Source organism: Mirounga angustirostris, unplaced genomic scaffold, assembly GCF_029215605.1.
Source record: "Mirounga angustirostris isolate CCGP_5_RB_7025 unplaced genomic scaffold, mMirAng1.0.hap1 SCAF_13, whole genome shotgun sequence".
In the NCBI taxonomy this organism is placed as follows: Eukaryota; Metazoa; Chordata; class Mammalia; order Carnivora; family Phocidae; genus Mirounga; species Mirounga angustirostris.
In genome coordinates, this window is record NW_026991721.1 from 61752334 (window position 1) to 61774755 (window position 22422).

The window sequence follows — 22422 nt, forward strand, 5'->3', positions numbered from 1 at the left end:
CCTTTGATGCAGGTACTACTAGCATTCCCATCTTAAGATGGTGAGTAAATGGAGGTTCAGGAATTAAGTAGCTTGCTCTGGGTCACATTAGCAGTGCAAGGATTTAACTGAAGGACTTTTGGGCCCATAGTCTGTCATCTTAACCACTGCCAATGAATTCATTTATTCCACAGATAGTTACTGGGGAAGTAGCCAGTTGCTACTTTGTGAATGGATTGCGTCCTTCCCTCATAAATCCAAGATTTAGAATTAGCAAATAATTAGTACAACAGTTGCAGGTGTTAGGAAGGAAAATAAAGTAGAATAAGGGGATAAAAGTGACTGATGGGACTTGTTAGTATTTTAGAGTGGTCAGGGTGGGTCTCTCTGAGGACATCTGAGCAGAGACCTGAATCAAGCAAAGTAGTAGTTGTCGGTGGAAAAGCCACAAGCTTGGAGTGAGACAGTTCTCCATGCAAACTACCTATCGGATGTGTGGCCTTGGGCAAGTGACTAAACTTCTCTGTCATTCAATTTCCTCACCTATAAACCAGTGATAATCTACATTTGCCTTGCAGGGGTATGAGGAAAAGGGAGAAGTGTGTGTGTAAAGGATCTGGCTTAAGGTCATCTCTGGCCTAGGCCCACAACAGACATACATGCAGCGAGTTCTATGCTGCCCTTCTTGCCCAGCCAGGAATCTCCCTTCCCCCTCACCACCTACCTCCCCAGCTTCCAAAAACCTGCAGACTCCTGTGGCCCACTCACGCTCCCTGCTGGCAGGATATGGCACTGCAGCTGTCCTCAAAGCCTCCCACTCCTTTCGCCTCTTCAAAAAGCCTTACCTGGGCACTCACCGCCAGCCAGTCACCAGGGATGGAGATGAGTGAGAGACCCTCTGCGGACCCTCCAGGGGCTCAGAGCCTAGGGAGTGGGCCCACCATGAAAGCAGCAACAACCCAGAGAGGAGGTACCAGCATCTAAGCAACTACAGGAGCACAGTGACAGAATGATTAAATGTGCCCACGGAGGATTAGGGAAGGCTTCATAGTGGGTGACTCCTAAAGTGACCCTGAACAATGAACAGGAAGTAGGCACCAGGGGAGGCATTCCATCCAGGCAGGGAGAACATACAGGCAAAATCAGGGAAGCATAAAAGAGGACATTAATTGGTTTGAGGTCCTCTATCTGACCAAGCCACACTTCTGGAACTTCCTGCAAAAGTAGGTTGGTTGAAGAATAAAACTGAAGCAAGCTGGTTCCCAGACCCTCATAAAGCTCTACTATATACCATTTTGGGAAAAACAAATGCTTCTCTCAAGAAAAAGGTTTTTTTATCCTGAAGGAAGATAGCATCTCATGTACCCTATGTTCCCACACCTGGTCTTCCTTACCCTTCAAGAAATACCCCATCTTGTCTCAGTCAACTGACAACTTTTGCAACCTTGGCCAGGTCCCTTCCCCTCTGTGCCTCAGCCTCCTCTTCTGTGGAGTGGGAAAATAACACTTATGTGCATCCTTCTCAAAGCGCCATTTGAGTTATGAACTATGAAAGCTCCTGGTGCTGCAGCAGGAAGGACCCAGGAGACGCCAGGCCCTGGGGGCAGCACCCTGGGCAGTTGAGGAAGGAGCCAAGGCAATGCTACAGCTTCTCACACTCACATGGACCAAACGGCACCCCTGCCACCCACTGCTCACAAACCCCCATAAAAGTCAGGGATCCATGCAGTTTTGTTTCAGGTGTTTTATTAAGTGGGCCATACTGTAGCTGGTTTCTAGGTTGCAAAACAACATAAATTTAACAATAATAACATAGCCAGTTAGACTGTGACAAGCTTCTTCCTTCCTTAAAAAAAAAGAAAAAAGAAAAAGATTTAAAACACACAATGGAGGGTTAAATAAATAAGAGGAAAAAAAAAAAGAAAACCTGTTAAAACATGCTTATGTTTACTTCTGTGCAGCTGTGTGCCAAGAGGAAACGTGATCTTCTGCACGATGGTGCATCCTGGCATGTCTCCGTTCCAAATAATACTGACAGAAAAAGAAAAGATGTGGGACTGACTCATCGGTGCTTGCAGAGGCACTACTAAAAATCCCTTTGATTGGAGCTTGGGGCTTCCTGCTCAGCACACCTGTGTGTGGCCCGTGAAAGCCAAATATCCAGAACAATGTTAATATAGAAAACATTAGTTTAAAAACAACGTGGGATGGCCTCATGCCCAGGCGGGGGTGAGGCAGCAAACTGCCTGCCCCTGCGCGCCGCAGGCTCAGTCCGGGGAGGCCGCAGGCTCCCAGCACGCGGCCGTGGCGAGGGAGGGCACCAGCTTCAAAATAAGCGGCACCAACCTCGTCTCCCTCTCCCTAGCACTCTTTCACATGAAAGTGTGTAAAAAGCAAATCAGCAAATAAACTCTAAAATAGATTATTTATTCCAAAAATCCTCTACTTTTCTTTTTACAGTGAGTGTACATCTCTCTGTCTCCTGCACAACTTGCTTAAATCCCTTGGGAAGAAGGGTCAGAGCTGCAGGGTGAGTCTCTCTCGGTCCTGCTGTTAGCTGGTGCTGGGAGGTCAGATGTCGATGCCCTTGACAAGGGATGTCTCCAGCGTGATGTTGAACTCCTGCAATGTCTGCAGCACGCGGATCAAGGAATTGACAAGTGTGTGGTCTTTGATCAGCGCCACATCCTCATACATGTGTGCGGTGATGGGGCAGTCAGCCAGCAGGGCAATCCAGTGGTGTAGGAGGTGATCTCTGGCAGGGAAGGGTCAGTCCAGATGGATCGGAAGGGAAGGGGAAAGGAGACAGTTAGTACAAAGTCAAGGGGGGAACTTGCTCCATCACTTCTTGAACTCTGAGGCTGGAGAAGTGGACAGCTTCCCCCAGCCCCCTCTCCCTCCCATCATAGTGCTTGGCAAAGACACCTTACATGGCTTTAAACGGCTCCTACTAGGGACTACTCAGCCCCAGGGACACCAACCCAACCTGACCCAAAGTGACCCAGTTACCTGCCACCAGGTCCACACCTCCTCCCCTGCCTCCTCCTGCCTCCCTAGACAAGCCCACCACCAAGCAGACACCAGGTCCAGTCAGCACCACCTCTTCCATCTCAACAGCCAGTCTGTCCCAGAGCAGAGATTAAGTAGCTTGTCCAAGTTCAGATGGCTAGTAAGTGGCTGATCTGAGAATATGAACCTAGTCAATCTGGTTCCAGAGTCTGTTTTTAACTACTCTGCCAACTTCCTCCCTTCCTTGGCCCAAATGAACTACTGCTTTAAGTTTATTTGGCCTTCACACTCTCACCTGACCCACGGGACAGCCCCTAACAATCTTGCCCACTCTGATGTATATCATCCATGGTATCAAATTCGTATCATTTCAGTCCCCTGATTAAACAACTCTGTCCTAATATGGAAGGATTCTCTGCCCCAGCTCCCTGAGGCCCCTATCCTCCTTTCAACTGTTTCCTACAACTGCCCTTCCTTCTGTTATTTCCTAACCCCACATCCTTTGCTTCCTTTGGGACTTCTCTGCTAATTCTGTCTGCTTCGAACTCCCTCCCCACTTCTACCCTTCCATTAAGGCTCACCTCAAATACCACCTCCTCCCTTCTCTGATCTTTCTCCTCTACAGCTTCAGCATAATTTATGAATGCATGCTTCCTTTTGGGACTCTCACAACCTTCTGCTTTATACTGTATGTATGTATGTATGTATGTATGTATGTATGTATGTATGTATTTATTTATTTATTTTTTAAGATTTTATTTATTTATTTGACAGAGAGAGACACAGCAAGAGAGGGAACACAAGCAGGGGGAGTGGCAGAGGGAGAAGCAGGCTTCCCGCGGAGCAGGGAGCCTGATGTGGGGCTCGATCCCAGGACCTGGGGATCATGACCTGAGCTGAAGACAGACGCTTAACGACTGAGCCACCCAGGCGCCCCTGCTTTATACTGTATTTAACCAGGACACGTAAACTTTTAAATGGTAGGGACCATGTTTTATTCGGCCCATTCCCCCTGCCTTCCATAACGCCTGGCGCATTCAAATGGTTGTTGAAGGAATGACTTGATAGACTCTGCTTCAAATTTCACCAGTGGAATGGTTTTATTCCTTCCCATCAAAATGGGCCCCCACACACTCTCATCCCCACCCCTCCATATCCCCACACATATGCTTTGTACATGGGAATTAAGGGCCTCCAAGGCCTCACCTGCCCAGGGGCATCTGGTCATTAGCCACTCCCACCCCCCGCCCCATGCTAGGCCCCAGCACCACCTCCAAGGCTGGGTGCTGTGCACTCCGGGCCATGAGGCTGCAGTACCTGGCTCCCAAGCACACCAGCATCTGAAACTTGCCGTCCTTGCCTATGTTCCGGGGAGTATTATTGATTGCAGTGACAAATCGGCAGAAGTTCCGGGCCCTTGTATGCCAGTTTTCCTCAGGGACAAGTTCATTCTGCTCCAAAGTCTCATAATAGGTTTGTGCTTTTTCTGTGAAGAGTAGAAAAGCTTGCCAGTGACAAAGGCTCTCAAAACCAACCTATCCCTAACTATCCTGCAGGCCACTAGCCTTGGGTCTCTCCATGTTGATGCAGGTAACTTAATGTAACAGGAATGTTCTGACATCACTGGTCACATTTCAAAATATAAGGTCCCTATTCTTATGTTTTAAATTTCTGTATGTGGTTCTTGATATAAAGATGGTCCTTTCCCTAGTCTGAAGATTAAAAAAAGAAGAAGAAAGAAAAACACTCTTGAGGTAAAAGGTTCTTCAACGAAAATTCTCCAAGTGGGTATATCACAGGGCTTGGACTCCAAATACTATCAACTGGCCTTTTGGATCTACAAGGAAAAAGTGTGAGGACTTGTTTCTGAGCCATCAAGAAAAGCCAGAGCAAATAAAAACAGATCTAATTTGAGAGTCAGCTCGTTTGGCTTCTGGACCTCAGACCCCAGTGGTCAGCACCCACACTGTGCTGATGAGTCCCCATGTCCCTGCATGCTTTTCCCACCCTCACACCCTGGCTCAACTCACCCAGGAAATCCCAAATGAAGACATTTTTGAAGAGCCGGGGGGATTTAAATCCATGCTGGAAAGCCTGTTCCAGGGCCGAGACAAGGCCACATTCTCCACAGAGCAACAGCGTCAGACTGCCTCGCTATGTAAAGAAATAAGAGAACGCCAGGCTGGCCTCAGCCAAGCTGCCTTCCCGCCACTGCTTCCCCAAACCCACAGTCCACAGCTGGGGGGCAGCAAGAGCCTGGCTGGGACCTTGTCTATCTCCCCGGCACCTGGCACGTGAGTGGCACAGAGCAGCTCCCAGGGCACAGCTGCACAAGAGAGGATGGATCTGGGTCCCCCCAAAAGGGACAAAGCCAGAGTGACCATTGCTCAGGGAGACCCAGGCAAATCCAGAAGAGGACAGGAATATACACTGTTCATTAGAGGCCCTGGGACTGTGCTGGGTCATTAGTGTGTAAGGAAAACAGGGTAACCCAAGGCAGAAGCCCCTGAGGAAAGAATCTGCTCAATGTCAAACTGAAGCACACACTCTAGACTCTGGGTTGTCCACACTACATGGGCCTAGAAAAAGATTATTCTCTCTTACTCGATATAAAGCACTGGGTTGGAGGGCAGGAAGGCTCACCTCTTTCTCGGGCTTATGGAAGTGCTTCACGATGCCATTGACTGCCTCCCCAATGGACTCCTGGATCTGCCCGGTGTTCAGCTCTGATAAAAATCAAGCAGACAACCCTAACCAATCTGAGAAGCTAACAATGCTTAGCTGACTGACCACAAGACTGAGGACACAGGAAGGGCTCATGGGACAGGCAGGATAGCCTGGACCCTAGGAAGAGTGGCTCTTGCCCATCCAACTTTGTCGAGGTAGCCCTTGCTAAAATCTTGGAGGAAAAGCAAAAGCTAATACCTCAGAGTTCCATCTCTAAGAGAGTCTGGTAAAGTTTATTTTCCATTTTACCCTGGAACTTCTGGCAACCAAAAGAGGGCCAAGACTTGGCTGTGAGGCCCAGGAAAAAGGAAGGAGAAGGCCAGGAGGCAGACCCCTCTCCTCTCTAGAATCATATATAAATAGTACAGAGGACATAGGCCAGGCTGCATGAGCCCTCCCCTCTCCTTCCAGGGATCTAAGGAGTGTGACACCCACCCCACCCCACCCCACCCGACACACACACACACACATTCATGAGAGGAGGGTGACAAATGCCTGAGGCTGCTTTCTTGGCAGAAGTGGTTCCTGAGGCAGCTGCACAGGCTGGGGTCTGGACTCCCACATCAGGGTTCCCAGACATCTGCCCACATTCCCCACCTAGGTGGCATGAGGGCCCAGCCCCTCCTCCCACTTACTGGGCTTGTTGTTGGGTGAAATGGTAACGAGCCTCCGGATGACGCTGGGGGACTGCTGCAGGGGCGGGGTCCGGCACGGCCTCTCATCCACCTCAGGCTGGGACGTGAGCAACTCCCCAACCAGGACCCGCTCCAGGCTCCCGTCATCTATGCCCTTCCCCAACCACCGACCACATGGGAACCTAAAGGTCAAGCAATGGCTTGTCAGAGCTGCCAGCCCCTCCAATGTCCTTCCCCTTGCTGCTCAGCAAAAACCATCAAAAAGCCAATCCCTGGAGACAGGCTCTGAAACCAGGCTGGGGATCCCTCAAGGCCCTGCTCATCCATCCCACTGTGCATCACTGGGGAAGCCACCTGAATGATGGGTGGCCTGGAACCTGTGCACAGCAACATCATACGTCTTAGCTTGGAAAACCCTCCTTCTATTTCTTTTCAGGTGCATGAGGCAGAGGAGGAGGAAAACCCTCCTTCTATTTCTTTTCAGGTGCATGAGGCAGAGCCAAATAGTCTACCACGACCGAAAAGGTCTCCTTGAGAACTCCACATACCCAGGCATCAAACCCAAACCCTGGTATACCTTGCCCCACTATCTTAGGGCATAGCTGAGGGAACACTTACTTGTAGGTATGTCCTGTGATCTCATTCCTGACCATCACATACTCCACCAGCCATTTGGCATACAGCCCAGAGTTATCATGGCCTATCTGTACCGTAGTGAGCTTTCCCAAGTTCTGGCACTGTGAAAGAACAGCCAAATAAAGAAGGCGGGTAGGTCAAGAAAATAAGAGAACAGAGAGGCACTACTCAGAGGCACAGATCTGACTGGCTGCCTGCAACCTGGCCCCTTAGCATCCATAGGGAAGAGCTCATGGCTCTACCTACCACCAAGGCTGGTGATACAGCACTCTCATGATGGGAAATGATTGAGAAAGAAGATGCTACTATCTGAAGGAAGAACAGGGCCTACAAGCAGAAGGGTCTCGAAGTGGGACAGCAGTCTGAGATTCAGAGGTCTCTGTGAACACTCGGGCTCAGCAACTGAAAGAACTCTTGGGGATTTCTCAACATGCCATGGACAGGGAGTTATGCAAGTCCAGATGGGTAAGTGCCTTCGAGTCAGAGACCGCTTAGACAGGGCAGGCTCCCCCATTCTTGGGTCAACCCTTGGCTCTGGCCTCTGATCATCTCAGGACAGGTCAAGTGTGCTAATACATTAATACTATAAGAGCAAGACCACCATAAAACCCTGCAGAAAGCTCCCACAAGCAGCCGTTGCAAACTCAGATCCCGAAAGAGCCTGGGGTTGTGATACCTGGATAACACATACCTCAAAGGTCATCTCTAACACATTCCTGGGAATCTGCAGGATCTGTGTCTCACCCAGTTCTCCCGAAATGCAGATCCATGGGTTGGCGGTGAACATGGAGCCCCCCAGCTTCTTGCTCGGTACAATCAGGATATGGTATGGGATCACTGTTTGGGGGAAGCCACAAAGGCATTGAGGGGGGATAAGGAATCCCTCCCATACCTGAAAGGGCCCTGACCTGCCTGCCCAGGTATGCTGGCATGCTTGCAGCCCCTGCTGTACCAGCCCCAACAGAGCCAGGAGCAGCAGGCCCCAGGACCTAGTCTCTGGCTGGCTTAGAATATTAGCCAATCCTACCCTCAGTCTCTCTCCTCTCAGGGTTACCACCCAACCATCAAAGATCCAAGCCCATCTGCAGGCTCAGAGGCTAAGTGAATCTGTTCCTTAAATAATATCACCAACTCCATGTTGTACTGAATTGCTTTTCAGAGCACTTTTTAATCTATCATCTTGTGAACTCTAATAACAATCTCCAGAGAAGTCCTATAATGCCTTTTCTGAGGCACTGAAAGGGAAATAGTTTCCCCCAAGTCTCCTAAGTTCCAGTCCAGTACTGCTCTTCCTGCAGCCTACAACACTCATCCCAGAGAGGGAGGATGGGTGTCATATAGAAGCAAGAGTCCATGCTGCTGAGGCTGCTGAGTCACCCGTCAAACAGCTAAGCATGGGGCAAATTCAGAGACTAACCCCTAAGGAAAAGAGCATCCTGGTACCAAAGAAAGATGAGGCTCCAAAAGCCTTCCTTAGACCCTACTGAACCCTCCTTCCTCATGCTGCAAATAGGGAGACAGGCGCACAGCAGCAGTCAACTCTGCTCCCAGAAACCTAATGAGTTAGGGCAGAGCAGAGCTGGACCCAGATCTCCCACCACAACCCGGAGTTCTGTTACTTCAGGAAGAGTCTTTTTTCCCTGTGCGCTGGTTTGAAACCTTCTAGGATGCCGAATCACTCTCTGAGCCCAAAACAAAAGGGAAATTTCTTTACAGGTGTGCAAAGAGGGCAGTGAACTTCACCATGCCACCCACCTCCACTCCACCTTCATCGCCTTAGGCCCCCAGGGCGGTGCCTAGGACAACAGTGACAACATGATGGCCAAAAAGACTGAGCTCCCCCGTTCAGAACAAGAGTAAGAAGCTTCAGAGAAAAAACAACCTCCACAGAGGGCAAATGTACCTCTCTCCTACAGAAGCAAAAGGCAAATAGAAAGTACAAGTGACAATCTTCTTTCTTTAAAAAAAGGGACAGTGAGCTAGCCTTAGGCAGGCTCATGAAGACTGGCACTGAGAAGGCTAGTGGGGAGCACAGGGCTACTCACGGATAGTTGTGAAGACATTGGTGAAGCAAAAGTAATCGACGGCATTGAAAGAGAGGAGGTGATAGAGGAACTGCTCCTTCTCGTCGTCACAGCGCAGGAAGGCATAGCGCTTGTACAACTTTCTGTCGGAGAGGAGGCAATACATCAGTCCCCCGGCCGAAAGGAGGGGAAAGAGGCTAGAATTACTCGGTTCTGGAAGGAGACAGCTAAGGGAAGAATAAGACGTCAAGCTTCAAGTTCTTTAGAGTCACCTAAAAAAGGAACAAAGCCAGCTACTCCATCTAAATGAGGGCTAGAGGGAAAGTGGCTGAAACTACAGCAGAAACAACAAAGCCAAACTCCACCTGTGTCCAAGCATTGATGTTACTACAATGCAGTGTCAGAAGTCACGGGATCCCCTTTCCTAAACTGGGGGCTGGAAGTGTCACCCCTCAGGGATGGCACGGTTCCCCTCAGGCTTCTAGCTGGGGCATCACCCCAGTGTGCGGTGTGGGAATAGTAACGGCAGGAGGTCTGTGAACCCCAATCATTACCAGGGACAGCCTCAGACCCTCAGCAGACCTAAGACCCATGAGTCAAAACACCGCTCTGAATGGGAATGTAAGCCCAGGACAGCTTGAGTCAATAAAGGGAACGATCCAGGTCACAGACAAGGAAGAGCTACGTACATCATGTCCTTCCTCTCTTTTCAAACTTTCTCCTGTCCCCATCCCCACCCCCACTTACTCATCAAAGGCCAGCTCCTTTGCCTGACACTGTAGACCCTCTCCAACAGCAATGACACCTTCCCCAAATAGAGGGGGCATGAAGAGCCAAGTGCACAGGCCTTCAGCACAGAGAAAAAAGAAGGTAACTGTCCTGGTTGCCAAGATTGCAATCACTAAGATGGATTCAGTAAATCTCTGAAGTTTTACCTATAAGGTACACCCAAGAGATTAATTCACCATCCAGGGCCTACGATGTACAGGTGCTAGAGAGGGAACACCTATCCTCAAATACAGCCCGGGTGAATAAATCAAGTAAAGGCCATGGTATAAGACTGCCCATAATGAGTTGCAAATGAAAGGCTCTCTGTGGGAATTTAAAGAGGCATAAGCCTCAATGATCCTAGATGAGGAGAGGCCTAAAGAACAGCACGAATTTAGACAGATCTTGCAGAAGAAAGAGGACAAGGGTATGGAAACCAGTTTGGCTGGAGGTGAATGCTGAGGGAGATGACCAGTTAGCAATGAGGTTGAAAGGCTGGGCTACAGTCAAATGAAGGAAGGCCCTAAATAGTCAGCCTAAAGAGTTTGCAACTTACCCTACAAGTAATGGGTTTCTGTAATTTACCCTAGAAGTAAAGGGAAAGCCATAGTGGTTTCAGAAAATTTAAATTTAAATTTAGTGCATCTGAGGAGTGAAAGATTGAAACTAAGGCAGTGGCACTAGATAAGAAGACAGGTGGAGGCAAAGGCAAAGGACCTGAAATGTGCATGTGGAAGGTAAAGCAAAGCAAGGAGTCAAACTGGACCCCAAATTTCAAACTGTGGCGACATTTAACAAAACATTGGAGAGAAAGGTAGTTACGGTGAAGAATTCTGTGAAGCTTGCGCTTTTGTTCTGTCTGAACGAAAGGTAAGATACCTGAATGGAAGTAAATGCAGGACTGGAGCTCAGGAGAAAGTCAAAGCTACAGCTTCAGATGCACAAGTCACACGATGGGTAACAGAAGTCATGACAATGGGTGAGATCCCTAAGTGAGAGAGAAGCGTGAAAGAACATGTGTGCATGCAGAGACCCGAGGACTGGAAAGGGTAAGGGGGAAGAAAGAGATCAGGATCGAGTAAGGCCACGGCAGCCATGCAAAGTGAGTTTCGAGGCAGAGGGGCTACTGCACGGAAATAGTCACTGCAGGGAAGTCAAGGGGAAACAGTGTGGACTCAGTATATAGGAGCTAACTTTTCCCCTAGACTCTACAGCCCCCTTAACCTGCCTCGACCTAACCCCCTTCTCCAACTGCAAACAGTTTTGGAGGCTACCTGGAAGTCCCAGAGACTCAGGAGCATTCTACCGAGATGTACTCTCCAAGGCTGTCCACCTCCTCCTGTCTGTGCAGCTATGCACACATTTTATGTGCCCAACTGAGTATCTACTAGGTGCTAGGCAACATGCTCATTCATGCCCTCAGTGAAAGCAAATTATAATAAGCAGCAAGCAACTAGATAATAATAATACAGCCCATCAGTGGTGAGGCAGGTTTGAATAAATACTGTGACAAATGCTATGGGTGCCCAGGGGAAGAATGAACCCAGTCTCTGAGATGTCTAGACAAACTCTAGTGAAAAAACTTCTGACTAGGCCCTGAAAGGACTAAAGACATACTGAGAAGGGTGAGAAGTATGATGTGGCTGGAGCTTTAAGCAGACTGAAGAGAAAGATGAGAGAGAGCAGAATGAAGGAATAAATAGGTTTTGATGAAGGGCCCCTTTTTTCTCCCTTATACCCCATCCAAAATGTGATCTGTGGCAGCAAAACCCATTTTCCACTCACTGGAGTAGCACTGGGGCCAGACTATAAGGTGGAAAGTTTCTAGTACTGAGTAAATTCTGAGCTTATCTCCTTTAAACGGGGCTACAGTTTAAAGAAACCAAAATTAGCCTCCTGACCAAGGTCTGTGCCCTGTTTGCTGTGGCCTGGGCCTTTAGGCTCATACGCACCCTAGACCTAGCCACTGTTCTGGACTTCACAAAGTGCTTGTGCTCGACCCTCTTTCAGATGCCTCCCTATCCTCCTGCTGGTGACACCCACACTGGCCAGCAGGAAACACTCCTGCCTATCCTGCTACAATGGCAATTTTTTTTTCTTAACCACACACAACTGTGCCCTAGAATCTGGTGTGCATACACTTCCCTTCGAAAGGCTTACACGTTCACTTGTTCTCTTTTAGTTGTTCTCCCTGTCTCCAAATTTTATTCCTAAGCCTTGTCTCAAATCAAATTTAAGTGCTTTAAAAATTGCTGTTTCACAACCTCTCAAAATAACCTAACTTATCAAGGTTTTAAACCTAGTTCTTGCTATGTTTTACATGCACAGTAAACAATCTAAATCATTATATTTTCACTTTGAATTAAAACAGATATTGCAGGTTTAATCAACTGGCTACACAAAATTTCCCCAAGAACCAGTCCTCTGCTTTATCATCCTTGGGGAAGTCAGATAATAAAGGACACCATGAAAAGATGCCTAAGGAAATGCTAAACAAAAATGTCCAAGAGGCTTGCCAGTGAAGAAAGAGCCAAACATAGGAAAAGTGGAGAGGTGGTGGCCCGAGAGGCAGAGAAGGGGGACAGTCCTCCTTCCCACTCCTCCTCTGGTAGCTAGGGTACAAAAAGAATACAAAGAATATTAAATCCAGAGAAGGGAACTGTAGGTTTAATGGCCCCTGGGAATGTGAGAACCATGGAATCTCTCCTCTTCCTCTTTCTAGGTGGAAAGTGTGGAGGGAGGGGGCCCATGAGAGCCATTGGAAAGCCTTTTTAAGCTCTAGGGAAACTCAGGAAGGGTCCAGAGAGGAAGAGGAAAGATTGTTGTTTTGGGCTGGCCCTGGCCTCATAAGAGAACAAAAGAGATAAGGGGATATCTTAGAAGTTTCCTTTTCACTCCCTAGTCCTTTCTTCCCCAGGACAGGAAAGAGACCAAGAAAATGCCCTGTGCCTAAGAGGTATACAAGTCTCCTGAGTGCAGTAAGGAGAGGGGAGCCCTAAAAACTCTGAGGTACCCAATAAGGACCCCATCCTTCTCACTACCTCTTTAAGAAAGCTATTTGGGGACATGCAAATGGAGAAGGTAGGAAGAACAAACATAGCAGAATTTTTCTTCTATAGTTAAAGAGGGAGAAGAGGAAATGCTACAAAATCTTCATATGCAATTTGAGTTTAGCTGAACACAGCAGAAATGAAATAGTGAATATTCTCCCTCCTCACACAGGGGTTTCCAAACCCTCCCCACCATTCCTGGGAGCCTGGTTCTACTCCAAGTGGAATGGCCTTACTTGGTGAGCTCATGGTCTGAGAGAAGCTGCTTCAGGTGTCTGGAAAGTAACTTTTTTTCCATGGATAGTCGCACCCATGCTCTGGCCTTCCCCACGTCAGTCTTGATTTCCCCAATGTTCTGGATGTGCCTGAAGGGAGAATGGGAAAAAGGAGGTGGGGAGTGGGGTAGAAGCGGAACTCACTACCAATACCTCCCCCTGTAAAGCCAAGCAGGCCTGGTGAGACAATCCTATCCCATCCTGGTGACAATCCACCTCTCTTGTTCTCTAAATCCTAGGCTTCCGTGTGGCTTTGCAGAAAGGCTCACCACAATTTGCAGGGGGCAGGGGGTGGGGGCAGTGACAATACAGCTCTCAAAAAAACCAGGCAAACCCTGGAGCCTGTGATACTCCGGTATAATTCTCCAAAAATGTCAGGAAACTCAACTGCTCATACAGCTCTACAACTGCATCATGAAGCACAAGACCAATGACGAGGTCTTCCTGGTTAATGGAGATGCTGTAGAAGCCTACGTCACTGAGACCCTGCTATTTAAAGTAGACACCTAAGGAGCAACTGAAAACAGGCTTTTAGTGGCTTAGTATATATGAACCCAGACTGACCTCATATCCTGAATGAGGGAGATTCTCAGGGGAGACATGACCGAGCTGGCATCAGACTTCCTCCGTTCTGAATCAAGAAGTATTCCTAGAACAAAAAGGCTGGTCATGTCCCAAGAGAGATCTGACTATCCAAACAGCGATCCTGACTCTTTGTACAGGAAATAGTTGGTTATTTGGGTAACAGTGTTTCATGAATATTTATTAACTACTTAGTAGGTATCAGATGCTATACTCTTATACATATTATCTCATTTAATCCTCTAACAACTAGATAGCCAAGGAAGGTATCACAGAGAAGGAAACTGAAATTCAGAGTAGGTAAATGCTTTGCCCTAGTTACCAAGTGGCAAAGTCAGGACTGGAGGAAAACAAATTTCTGGCTCCTGATCTAGCATGTTGTCATCATGCATCCACAGAAGCAGTATTTCCATTTGGAGCTACTACTCAGGTCCTGTTCTTGCCTCAAACTGGGCTACAAAAGAGCCAAGGGACTGTGTAAAGAACATGTCCCAGAATGCTTAGGATCCCTAGATACAACACATGCATACCGCATTTTGTTGCACTTTCACTTTATTGTGCTTCACAGATACTGGTTTGTTTTTTTTTTTTTTTTACAGATTGAAGGTCTATGGCAACTCTGTGTCAAGCAGGTCTACTGGCATCATTTTTCTAACAGCATTTGCTCACTTCATGTCTTTGTGTCACATTTTGGTAATTCTCACAAAATTTCAAAATTTTTCATTATTATTATTATATTTGGCTTTTTTTAGAAGATTTATTTGTTTGAGAGAGAGACAGCGCGCATGTGAGCATGCCAAGAAGTACAGGAAGGAGGGGGGCTGTCCTGGAAGGGGCACTGCAGAAGGAACACCAGACCAGGGGACAAGAGGCCTGGCTCCCAATCTGGCCTCTTCCATGAACGCAGTATGTGATCTTGAATAAATTCAATTCCTCTCTGGATCCCAGTTTCCTCCTCTTGTAAAATAAAGGGCTGGACTAGATCATCTCTGATATTTTTTTTTTTTAGATTTTTTTTTTGACAGAGAGAGACACAACGAGAGAGGGAACACAAGCAGGGGGAATGGGAGAGGGAGAAGCAGGCTTCCCGCCGAGCAGGGAGCCCGATGCGGGGCTCGATCCCAGGACCCTGGGATCACGACCTGAGCCGAAGGCAGTCGCTTAACTACTGAGCCACCCAGGAGCCCCCCAACTCCGATATTTTTATTAAATTAGAAATGGAAAAGGGGATGCCTGGGTGGCTCAGTCATTAAGCGTCTGCCTTCGGCTCAGGTCATGATCGCCGGGTCCTGGGATCGAGCCCCGCATTGGGCTCCCTGCTCGGCGGGAAGCCTGCTTCTCCCTCTCCCACTCCCCCTGCTTGTGTTCCCTCTCTCACTGTGTCTCTGTCAAATAAATAAATAAAATCTTTTAGGAAAAAAAAAAATGGAAAAGAAAGGGTGGCTGGGTGGCTCAGTCGGTTAAGTGCCTGCCTTCAGCTCAGGTCATGATCCCAGGGTCCTGGGATCGAGCTTCACACTAGGCTATCTGCTCAGTGGTGAGCCTGCCTCTCCCTCTGCCTGCCGCTCTCCCTACTTGTGCGTGCTCTCTCTCTTTCTGTCAAATAAATAAAATCTTTAAAAAAAAAAAAAGTAAAAGAAGTGTTAAGAGATCATTCACATCAGGTCTTGACTCTGAGGAGTTCCAAGGTAGGACACAGCCTCTCTTAACTGATAGATGATCTCAATGCCCATCTCTGAGGTATAAAACAAAAAACTCTAAAGACAACCTGCTCCAAACATAGGACACCAGTACCACACAAATCCATTAAAAACCTAAATTGATTCTAAGACTGTCCTCTTGCTGATATAAATCTTCTATCTCACTGATCAAAAGGTACAGAAACAGGGACGCCTAACTGGCTCAGCCAACAGAGCACGCAACTCTCAATCTTGGAGGTCATGAGTTCAAGCCCCAGGTCGGGCACAGAATTACTTTTAAAGGAGGGGTATAGAAATACATAACGAAAGCAAATCCCATGGCTTTGGCACACTCTGTGGTTCAGAGAGCCGAGTAGCTTAATATTTAAAAAAGGAAACATTATACAGCAAAGGTTCTAATGACCTAGAATAATCTACTGCAGTTGATCACTCCAATGGGGGATGGGAAAGTGGGTGGAGGGGGTTCTCCCCAGTGGTGTAGAAACCATCTTACCTGAGGTACTGAGGCTTCCTGATGTGAGTTTTCTTTGCCGGTTTTCCTGATAATGTAACAGGTGGGACCACAAGGCTGATTTCCCCTGGAACCAACACAAGGAAGAAACACCTATCAGTTTAGATTTCAGAGGCCAAGGCATCCAGTCAACACAGTCACAGATAATTTTAACATATAGATATGGGCTTTTACTAAAAAGTATCTCTACTGTTTCCTTATCTCGATGTACACCCAGATGCAATATGTACAAATATATCACCCTACTAAAATGCAGGAGAAATATAAAGAAGACTTGAAAGGAATAGAAAAGAGAAATGGTCCACCACTTCAAACAGGACATGGCTAAAAAGAGTCTGCGAATGGACCAGTGGATAAGAAAGAAAAAAAGCAAACAACCTATCAACTTTTAAGTTGGTTAAAGCCCAGCTTGGGTAGAGCATGATGGTTTCTGTACTGAGGAGCTAATATCCAGTCTACAAGATTCTACGATAGCTCCTGAATTTCTTAAAACATTTAAAGGCATTACTGCCCTTAGGGCAGGCTGAAGAGAGTAAGCTGTCACTAAGATGAGGATTTACTATTGAAGGTAAAAATGAAGAGGCCTGCAGGAAGGTAGGCTGGTATTTAATTATAGCTAATATAACAGAACCTTAGCATTTTGAAATGTTAGAGTTGCAATTTAAACTATTTGAGACATGTAGTAATTTGTCACTTTACCAAGGCACAAGTCTGATTAGCATTTGCAATCCTGAGGTAAGGGAGCAATTTGCCTACGTGGTGAGTGAGCCCAGCTGGCGACCCAGCCACTGCTTTGTCTCTTTCTAGTCATCCTGCAATACACAGTGCCCTTTGTTAGGTGATAAAAACTTTATTTTAAATTCATGGTAAATGTTTCTATATATCTGATATAACGTAAATGTAGTATTACGCTTTTTTTTGGTAGTAGGATTTATTATAATTTTATAAATGACTTTAGTTCTATATTTCAGAGAAGTGATAGTAATAATAATAGAAGCTACTATGTCCTGAGACTTGCTACAAACTAAGCACTATGTTAGATGTTCAAAATATAATGCTTTATTTAATGCATGTTCAAAATATAATACTTTATTTGATGCTCTCAACAATCCTACAGGATAGGTACCTCTATTTTCATTCTCTTTAGAAAAGAGCAAATTGAGCATCAGAAAGATTAAGTAACTTGTAAAAGATCAGACAGATAGTAAACAGAGTGTTGGGATTCAAGCTTCAATCTAATGGCAGAACCATTGCTCCCAATAATGATACTTTACAGACTGCCTGGAAGAGATCATTTAATTTATGAAGTTATACATTCTGAAGAAAATTTTATGCTCTTGGATGAATGTGAGGATTTAAGGTCTCAAGATTTGTCCCTTGAGAATACTGGGGATCTATTTTGTTTCTATCCATTTGATAGATTCTAGGGGGAAAAAAATCAAGCACTTGAATGGAAGAAAACCCTCATCTATAGATCAGAAAGCTGTTAACATAAACTTGCTGTATGTTTGGATATCCTATAAGATTTAACCAACTTAAAAAAAAAAAAAAAGGAAAAAAAGGGGGCACCTGGGTGGCTCAGTTGAGTATCTGCCTTTGGCTCAGGTCATGATCCCAGAGTCCTGGGATAGAGTCCTGCATCAGGCTCCCTATGGGGAGTCTGATTCTCCCTTTCCCTCTGCTCACCACCCGCCAATCGTGCTCTCACTCTGCTTTCTCTCTCTCTCTCTCTCTCAAATAAATAATCTTTAAAAAAAAAAAAAAAAGGATTTAACTAGCTTAAAACAAAACCCAATAATCACAATGGTATTTCTTTATAAAACACACAAGTTAAAACTAGAAAAGACTTTAATTCATTGAGAAACCAAATATTTTTTTTTTAAATGATGTTCAACAACATCAATGAGACTTAGAACTTCCATACACTAACTGGTATATTGACACAATATATGTGAAAGACAATACAAGAGCTTAAAATATTCACACTCTTTGATTTAGTGATTCAGCTTCCAGAAATCCGTCCATCCCTCTACCAAAATGGTTAGACTAGGCTCCTAAAACAGCAGGGACTTTGGCTTATTCATTACTTTATCCCCAGAATCCAGGAAGACTAGGAAGGCAGACGTGTATGGATGTGACCTACACTAAGTACGGCCAGTCACCAGAGAGCCCTCACATGCAACACTGCCGAAGAGCCAAAGACTAGAGCAGCACCAGCCTGCCATGCCAGAAGGACGCCCTGGCTCACGGTGATTTTACCGGAGAGAGAGCAAAGGCAGGAGCGAGAGAGCAGCACTGGGCTGAAGCTCAGGGATAGGGCACTGGGGACTTTATAGTTCAGGAGTTACAATTATTCTTTTTCCTCTTTTGCACAGAGGCTGACTGAGACTGCAAGGTTCAATTTAGTCTAACTACCCATTTGGGGTATTTTACAGGGAAAGAAAAATATAGATAGCACCGGATTCTCCAAGGATGTCATACACAGCTGAGAAACAACCCATTCTCACTTACCCAAAGGGCAGCAGTTACAAAACCACTATGAAAAAACAAACCTCACCTCTTATTGTTAGAAGAATATACTAGGGAAGGATGCCCATCTCCTTGAAAAATGTCACTGAAAGCCAAAGAGAGTTGTGAGCAGTCATGGCCAATAACAAAATTTAGGAAGCTAGCAGCAAAAACTGCTGTTTGGGTTCTCTCTACTTTCTAAGTAGATTAAAATAGGTAGTTGATCAGTTAGGTGCCCTCAGAAGGGGCAATAAGATCACTCTCTGACAGCGAATTTGGTCACAGTGTGGGTGACTGCAGGATCATGCATAATCTCCATGATGGAGTCCAGGTAACCAGGTTACAGAACTTCTGCACTGGAACATAACCAAAGAATGTCTCACCGGGAGAGAGGTGCTCTACACACATGCTAGCAAAGTGAAGGTCTGAGGAGAACATGCAGTAGAAACCCAGCAGAGATAGTCACAGTCAATCCGCAGCTGACCATGCATGCATCCCTGAGGGTACTAACACCCTGCCAAAAAGCACACACCCTTGCTTCCCTCTGCTGACAATGTCAGTGCTTCACTTTTCATGCTCCAAATGCAGGATCCAGAACAAAATGGGACCCCATTATTTTGTATTAGTTTCTCCCTAAACAAGGAGCCTCCATCTATCCAAACTGAGAAAAGACTCAAATGGGCTCCAAAAAATATTCCTCCCATGCTATGGGAATTTTTGCAGAATATGGCTGCAAAGCCTCAGAGGACAGGTTTAGAACATGTGATGATAGGTATTATTTCTTAAAATGCAGAAGGCTCACTAGCGCTCTAGAAATTTTTATGGCAAACATTAAAGTTGGGGGGGGGTATACCAAAAAGCTAAAGAGCTCAATTTTAAGTGTCAGGCTCACTCAACTTAAAGGAAAATGATAAAATGATGATGTATATTCTACTCATTTGTTATACAGAAAAGGAAAAAAACAAATTCTTCATGTAGAGTCTAACATAATAGCCACCATATGTTATAAACCTACCACATGCCAGGTATTTATTTTTATTACATCTAATTATCATAACCCTCAAAGGTAGATTTGATTAATTCCTATAGTATGGATAAAGAAAATGAGATTCAAAAATCACAAGTTACTGGAAGTCATCCAGCAGAACTAGGATTCAAATCCCAGTCTTTCTGACTCCAAAGCCCATAGTACTGCTATTATACTAGAGGATTCTCAAATCTTAGGGAGGTGATACACAATTTTTAGCATTAAAAAAATTTATTAACCACACTGTTGTTTATAATACTGAAAAATCAGAAATAACCTAAATAACTAGTAATAAAGGATTGATTCAAACATGGAAAACATATACAATGGATACAGTAACTAACATTTACAGAGCACATCCCAAATTCCAGGCTCTGAGTTTAGTGCTTCACCTAAACTACCTTAGCAAATCCTCACAAGAATCCTATGGAGGTGGGTATTTTAAAAAGTCCATCATATACAAGATGAAAGAGAAGCTTAGAAAAACCACGAATCTTGATCAGTTTCATAAAGTTATTAAGTAGGAATCAAACCCAGGTCTATCTGATTCATAGTTTGAGCTCTTAAATACTTACTACAGTATCACCTAAAAATTAGTTAAGGACATGGAAAAAATATTATGAGGTAAAAAAAGCAAGTTACAAAACATTATGTACAGTATGATCCCATCTAGATTTTTAAAGTTTTACTGTGATATAATTCACATTACCATAAAATTCACACTTACAAAGTATACGATTTTGTTACCAAAAAAAAAAATCTGGTTTTTAGTATGTTCACAGAGTTGTACAACCATCATCACTACCTAATTTTAGAACATTGTCATCACCCAAAAAGAAACCCCATACCCATTATCAGTCACTCCCTAATCTCCTTCGTCCCATTTCTGATATCCCCTCATCTGCTTTCTGTCTATGGATTTGCCTATTCTGGACATTTTATATAAATGGGATCATATAATATGTGGTCTTTTGTGACTGGCTTCTTTCACTTAGTATGTTGAGCCGTGTATCATCCCTCATTCCTTTTACTGCTGAATTATATTCCATTGTATAGATATCCACAATTTAGTGTATCTATTCATCAACTGATGGACATTTGGGCTGTTCTATTTCTGGCCTATTAGGAATAATGCTGCTATGAACATTTGTGTAAATGTTTTTATACAAACATATGTTTCCATTTATCTTGAGTACATAGCTAAAAGTGGACTCACTGTGTCATATAACACTATGTTTAACACTCTGAGGAACTGCCAGACTATGCTCCAAAATGGCTGCACTGTTTTACATTCCCACCAGCAATGTGTGAGGTTCTAATTTCTCCAGATCCTTACTAAACTTGTTACTGTCTGTCTTTTTTATTTTAGTTATCTTAGTGGATGTGAAAAAGTATCTCATTGTGGTTGGATTTTTAAATATCCATGGTATGTGGGTACAATGTGCACAGAAAAATGTTTTGAAGGACAGATATGGTAGACTGTCTCTATACCCATGACAATGGCACTCCAGAAGGGCAGAGATCGGGGTGCCTGGGTGGCTCAGTCGTTAAGCGTCTGCCTTCGGCTCAGGTCATGGTCCCAGGGTCCTGGGATCAAGCCCCACATCGGGCTCCCTGCTTCTCCCTCTCCCACTCCCCCTGCTTGTGTTCCCTCTCTCGCTGTGTCTCTGTCAAATAAATAAAATCTTTAAAAAAGAAATTAGAAGGGCAGAGATCTTGGTCTGTTTTGTTCACTAACAAACAAGTGCCTGGCACACTGTCAGCCCTCAATAAATACTTGCTGGATACTTACATGTTTTTCTAATTTATCCATATTAAAACTGTTTTTTTTTTTTAAAGCTTACTTTAGAGAGAGAGAGAGAACACGAGTGGGGAGAGGGGCAGAGGGAGAGAATCTCAAGCAGACCCCGTGCTGAGTGCAGAGCCCATTGCAGGGCTCAATCTCCATGAGATCTCATGGAGCACGACCCATGAGATCATGACCTGAGCTGAAATCACGAGTCAGACACTTAACCAACTGCGCCACCCAGGCGCCCCTAAAACTGTTTGAAAAGATTTCAAGTTCTCTTCAAATTTAAAAATGCATAAAAGTAAAAGTTGTCCATCTTGACTAGCTATTCCAAACAGAGTATTCTGAAATAAGGAAATTCTCTGGTATCAAGCAGTGACAATCAAACTTAATTTCCTGCAGTCCTTTCTCAAATCTTTAGACAGTTAAGCTATCTGTATATAAAAGAAATGTTAATGACAGAACTTTTTCCACTGGAAATGTACAATTAGTGAAGGACCCTTAGAGTACTTATGAGCTCCAAGTTCTTTCTTTTGTGTCCCATCTCCAGACCAGGGCCAGCTGCCAAAAAGGATCTGTCAATCTGGCCTTTAGATCTATTTACAATAAGGAAGATGCCACTCTAAAAATGTCTAACACACAGGTTCATGAAGCATATTTTTTAAAGAAAATAGTTTGGATCACATTTATTTACTTATTTATTTGTTTAGCTATTTCAAGTCTCACCCCACACATGGCATGTACCATTTTTCAAAGCCAGCCAGCTAGAAGAGTGTGGGAAAGCTAGTAAGTTAAAAGAGAAAGACAGTTTGCTCAGCAGGGAGAGTCTAGACATTCCTTACCTGCTTTACTTGTAGCCCATGACTCCAGATCCTCTCTAGGAGGTCACAAAGGCTGGCAATCAAGGTGTTCTCCTCCACCCCTGTGATGTTCACCTCCCCATGCCCTAGTTCCACAGCCTCTCGGCCCATCTTCTCCACCAGCATCCTCTTGGTCTACAAGGAATCAGTCAGTAGGATTAGATAACCACAGTGAGCAGGATCACATACAACTAGAGAGAGCGGTGGTGACCCATACAGCACATCTGCTGGGCGGGGAAGGACAAGATAAGTAAGACCTAGAGACATAAAGTATATTTATTCCCCATCATATAGGTCAGGTCATGGTGAAGTGCATTCTTTAAAAGTTCAGTTACAGGGGCG

At 45.3% G+C, this 22422-nt stretch overlaps 1 protein-coding gene across 5 annotated transcripts in view; it reads right to left on the reverse strand.

Moving 5' to 3' along the window:
* Positions 1–1708: 1708 nt before the first annotated feature.
* Positions 1709–22422, reverse strand: part of DENND5A (DENN domain containing 5A) — a 100684-nt gene continuing 79970 nt past the window's right edge. For 2 of the 5 annotated variants that reach the window (XM_064577086.1, XM_064577087.1), the window contains 12 exons: positions 22063–22215; positions 15879–15963; positions 13668–13752; positions 13065–13193; positions 9032–9237; positions 7678–7823; positions 6969–7087; positions 6351–6532; positions 5632–5714; positions 5019–5142; positions 4306–4474; positions 1709–2734 (listed from right to left, as the gene is read on the reverse strand). In XM_064577086.1, coding sequence (XP_064433156.1) covers positions 2551–2734; positions 4306–4474; positions 5019–5142; positions 5632–5714; positions 6351–6532; positions 6969–7087; positions 7678–7823; positions 9032–9237; positions 13065–13193; positions 13668–13752; positions 15879–15963; positions 22063–22215 — 1665 coding nt within the window. In that variant the 3' untranslated portion in view covers positions 1709–2550. Of the gene's footprint in view, positions 2735–4305; positions 4475–5018; positions 5143–5631; positions 5715–6350; positions 6533–6968; positions 7088–7677; positions 7824–9031; positions 9238–13064; positions 13194–13667; positions 13753–15878; positions 15964–22062; positions 22216–22422 lie in introns of those variants that run through there. The other 3 variants (XM_064577089.1, XM_045894176.3, XM_064577088.1) reach the window with 3 other exon arrangements.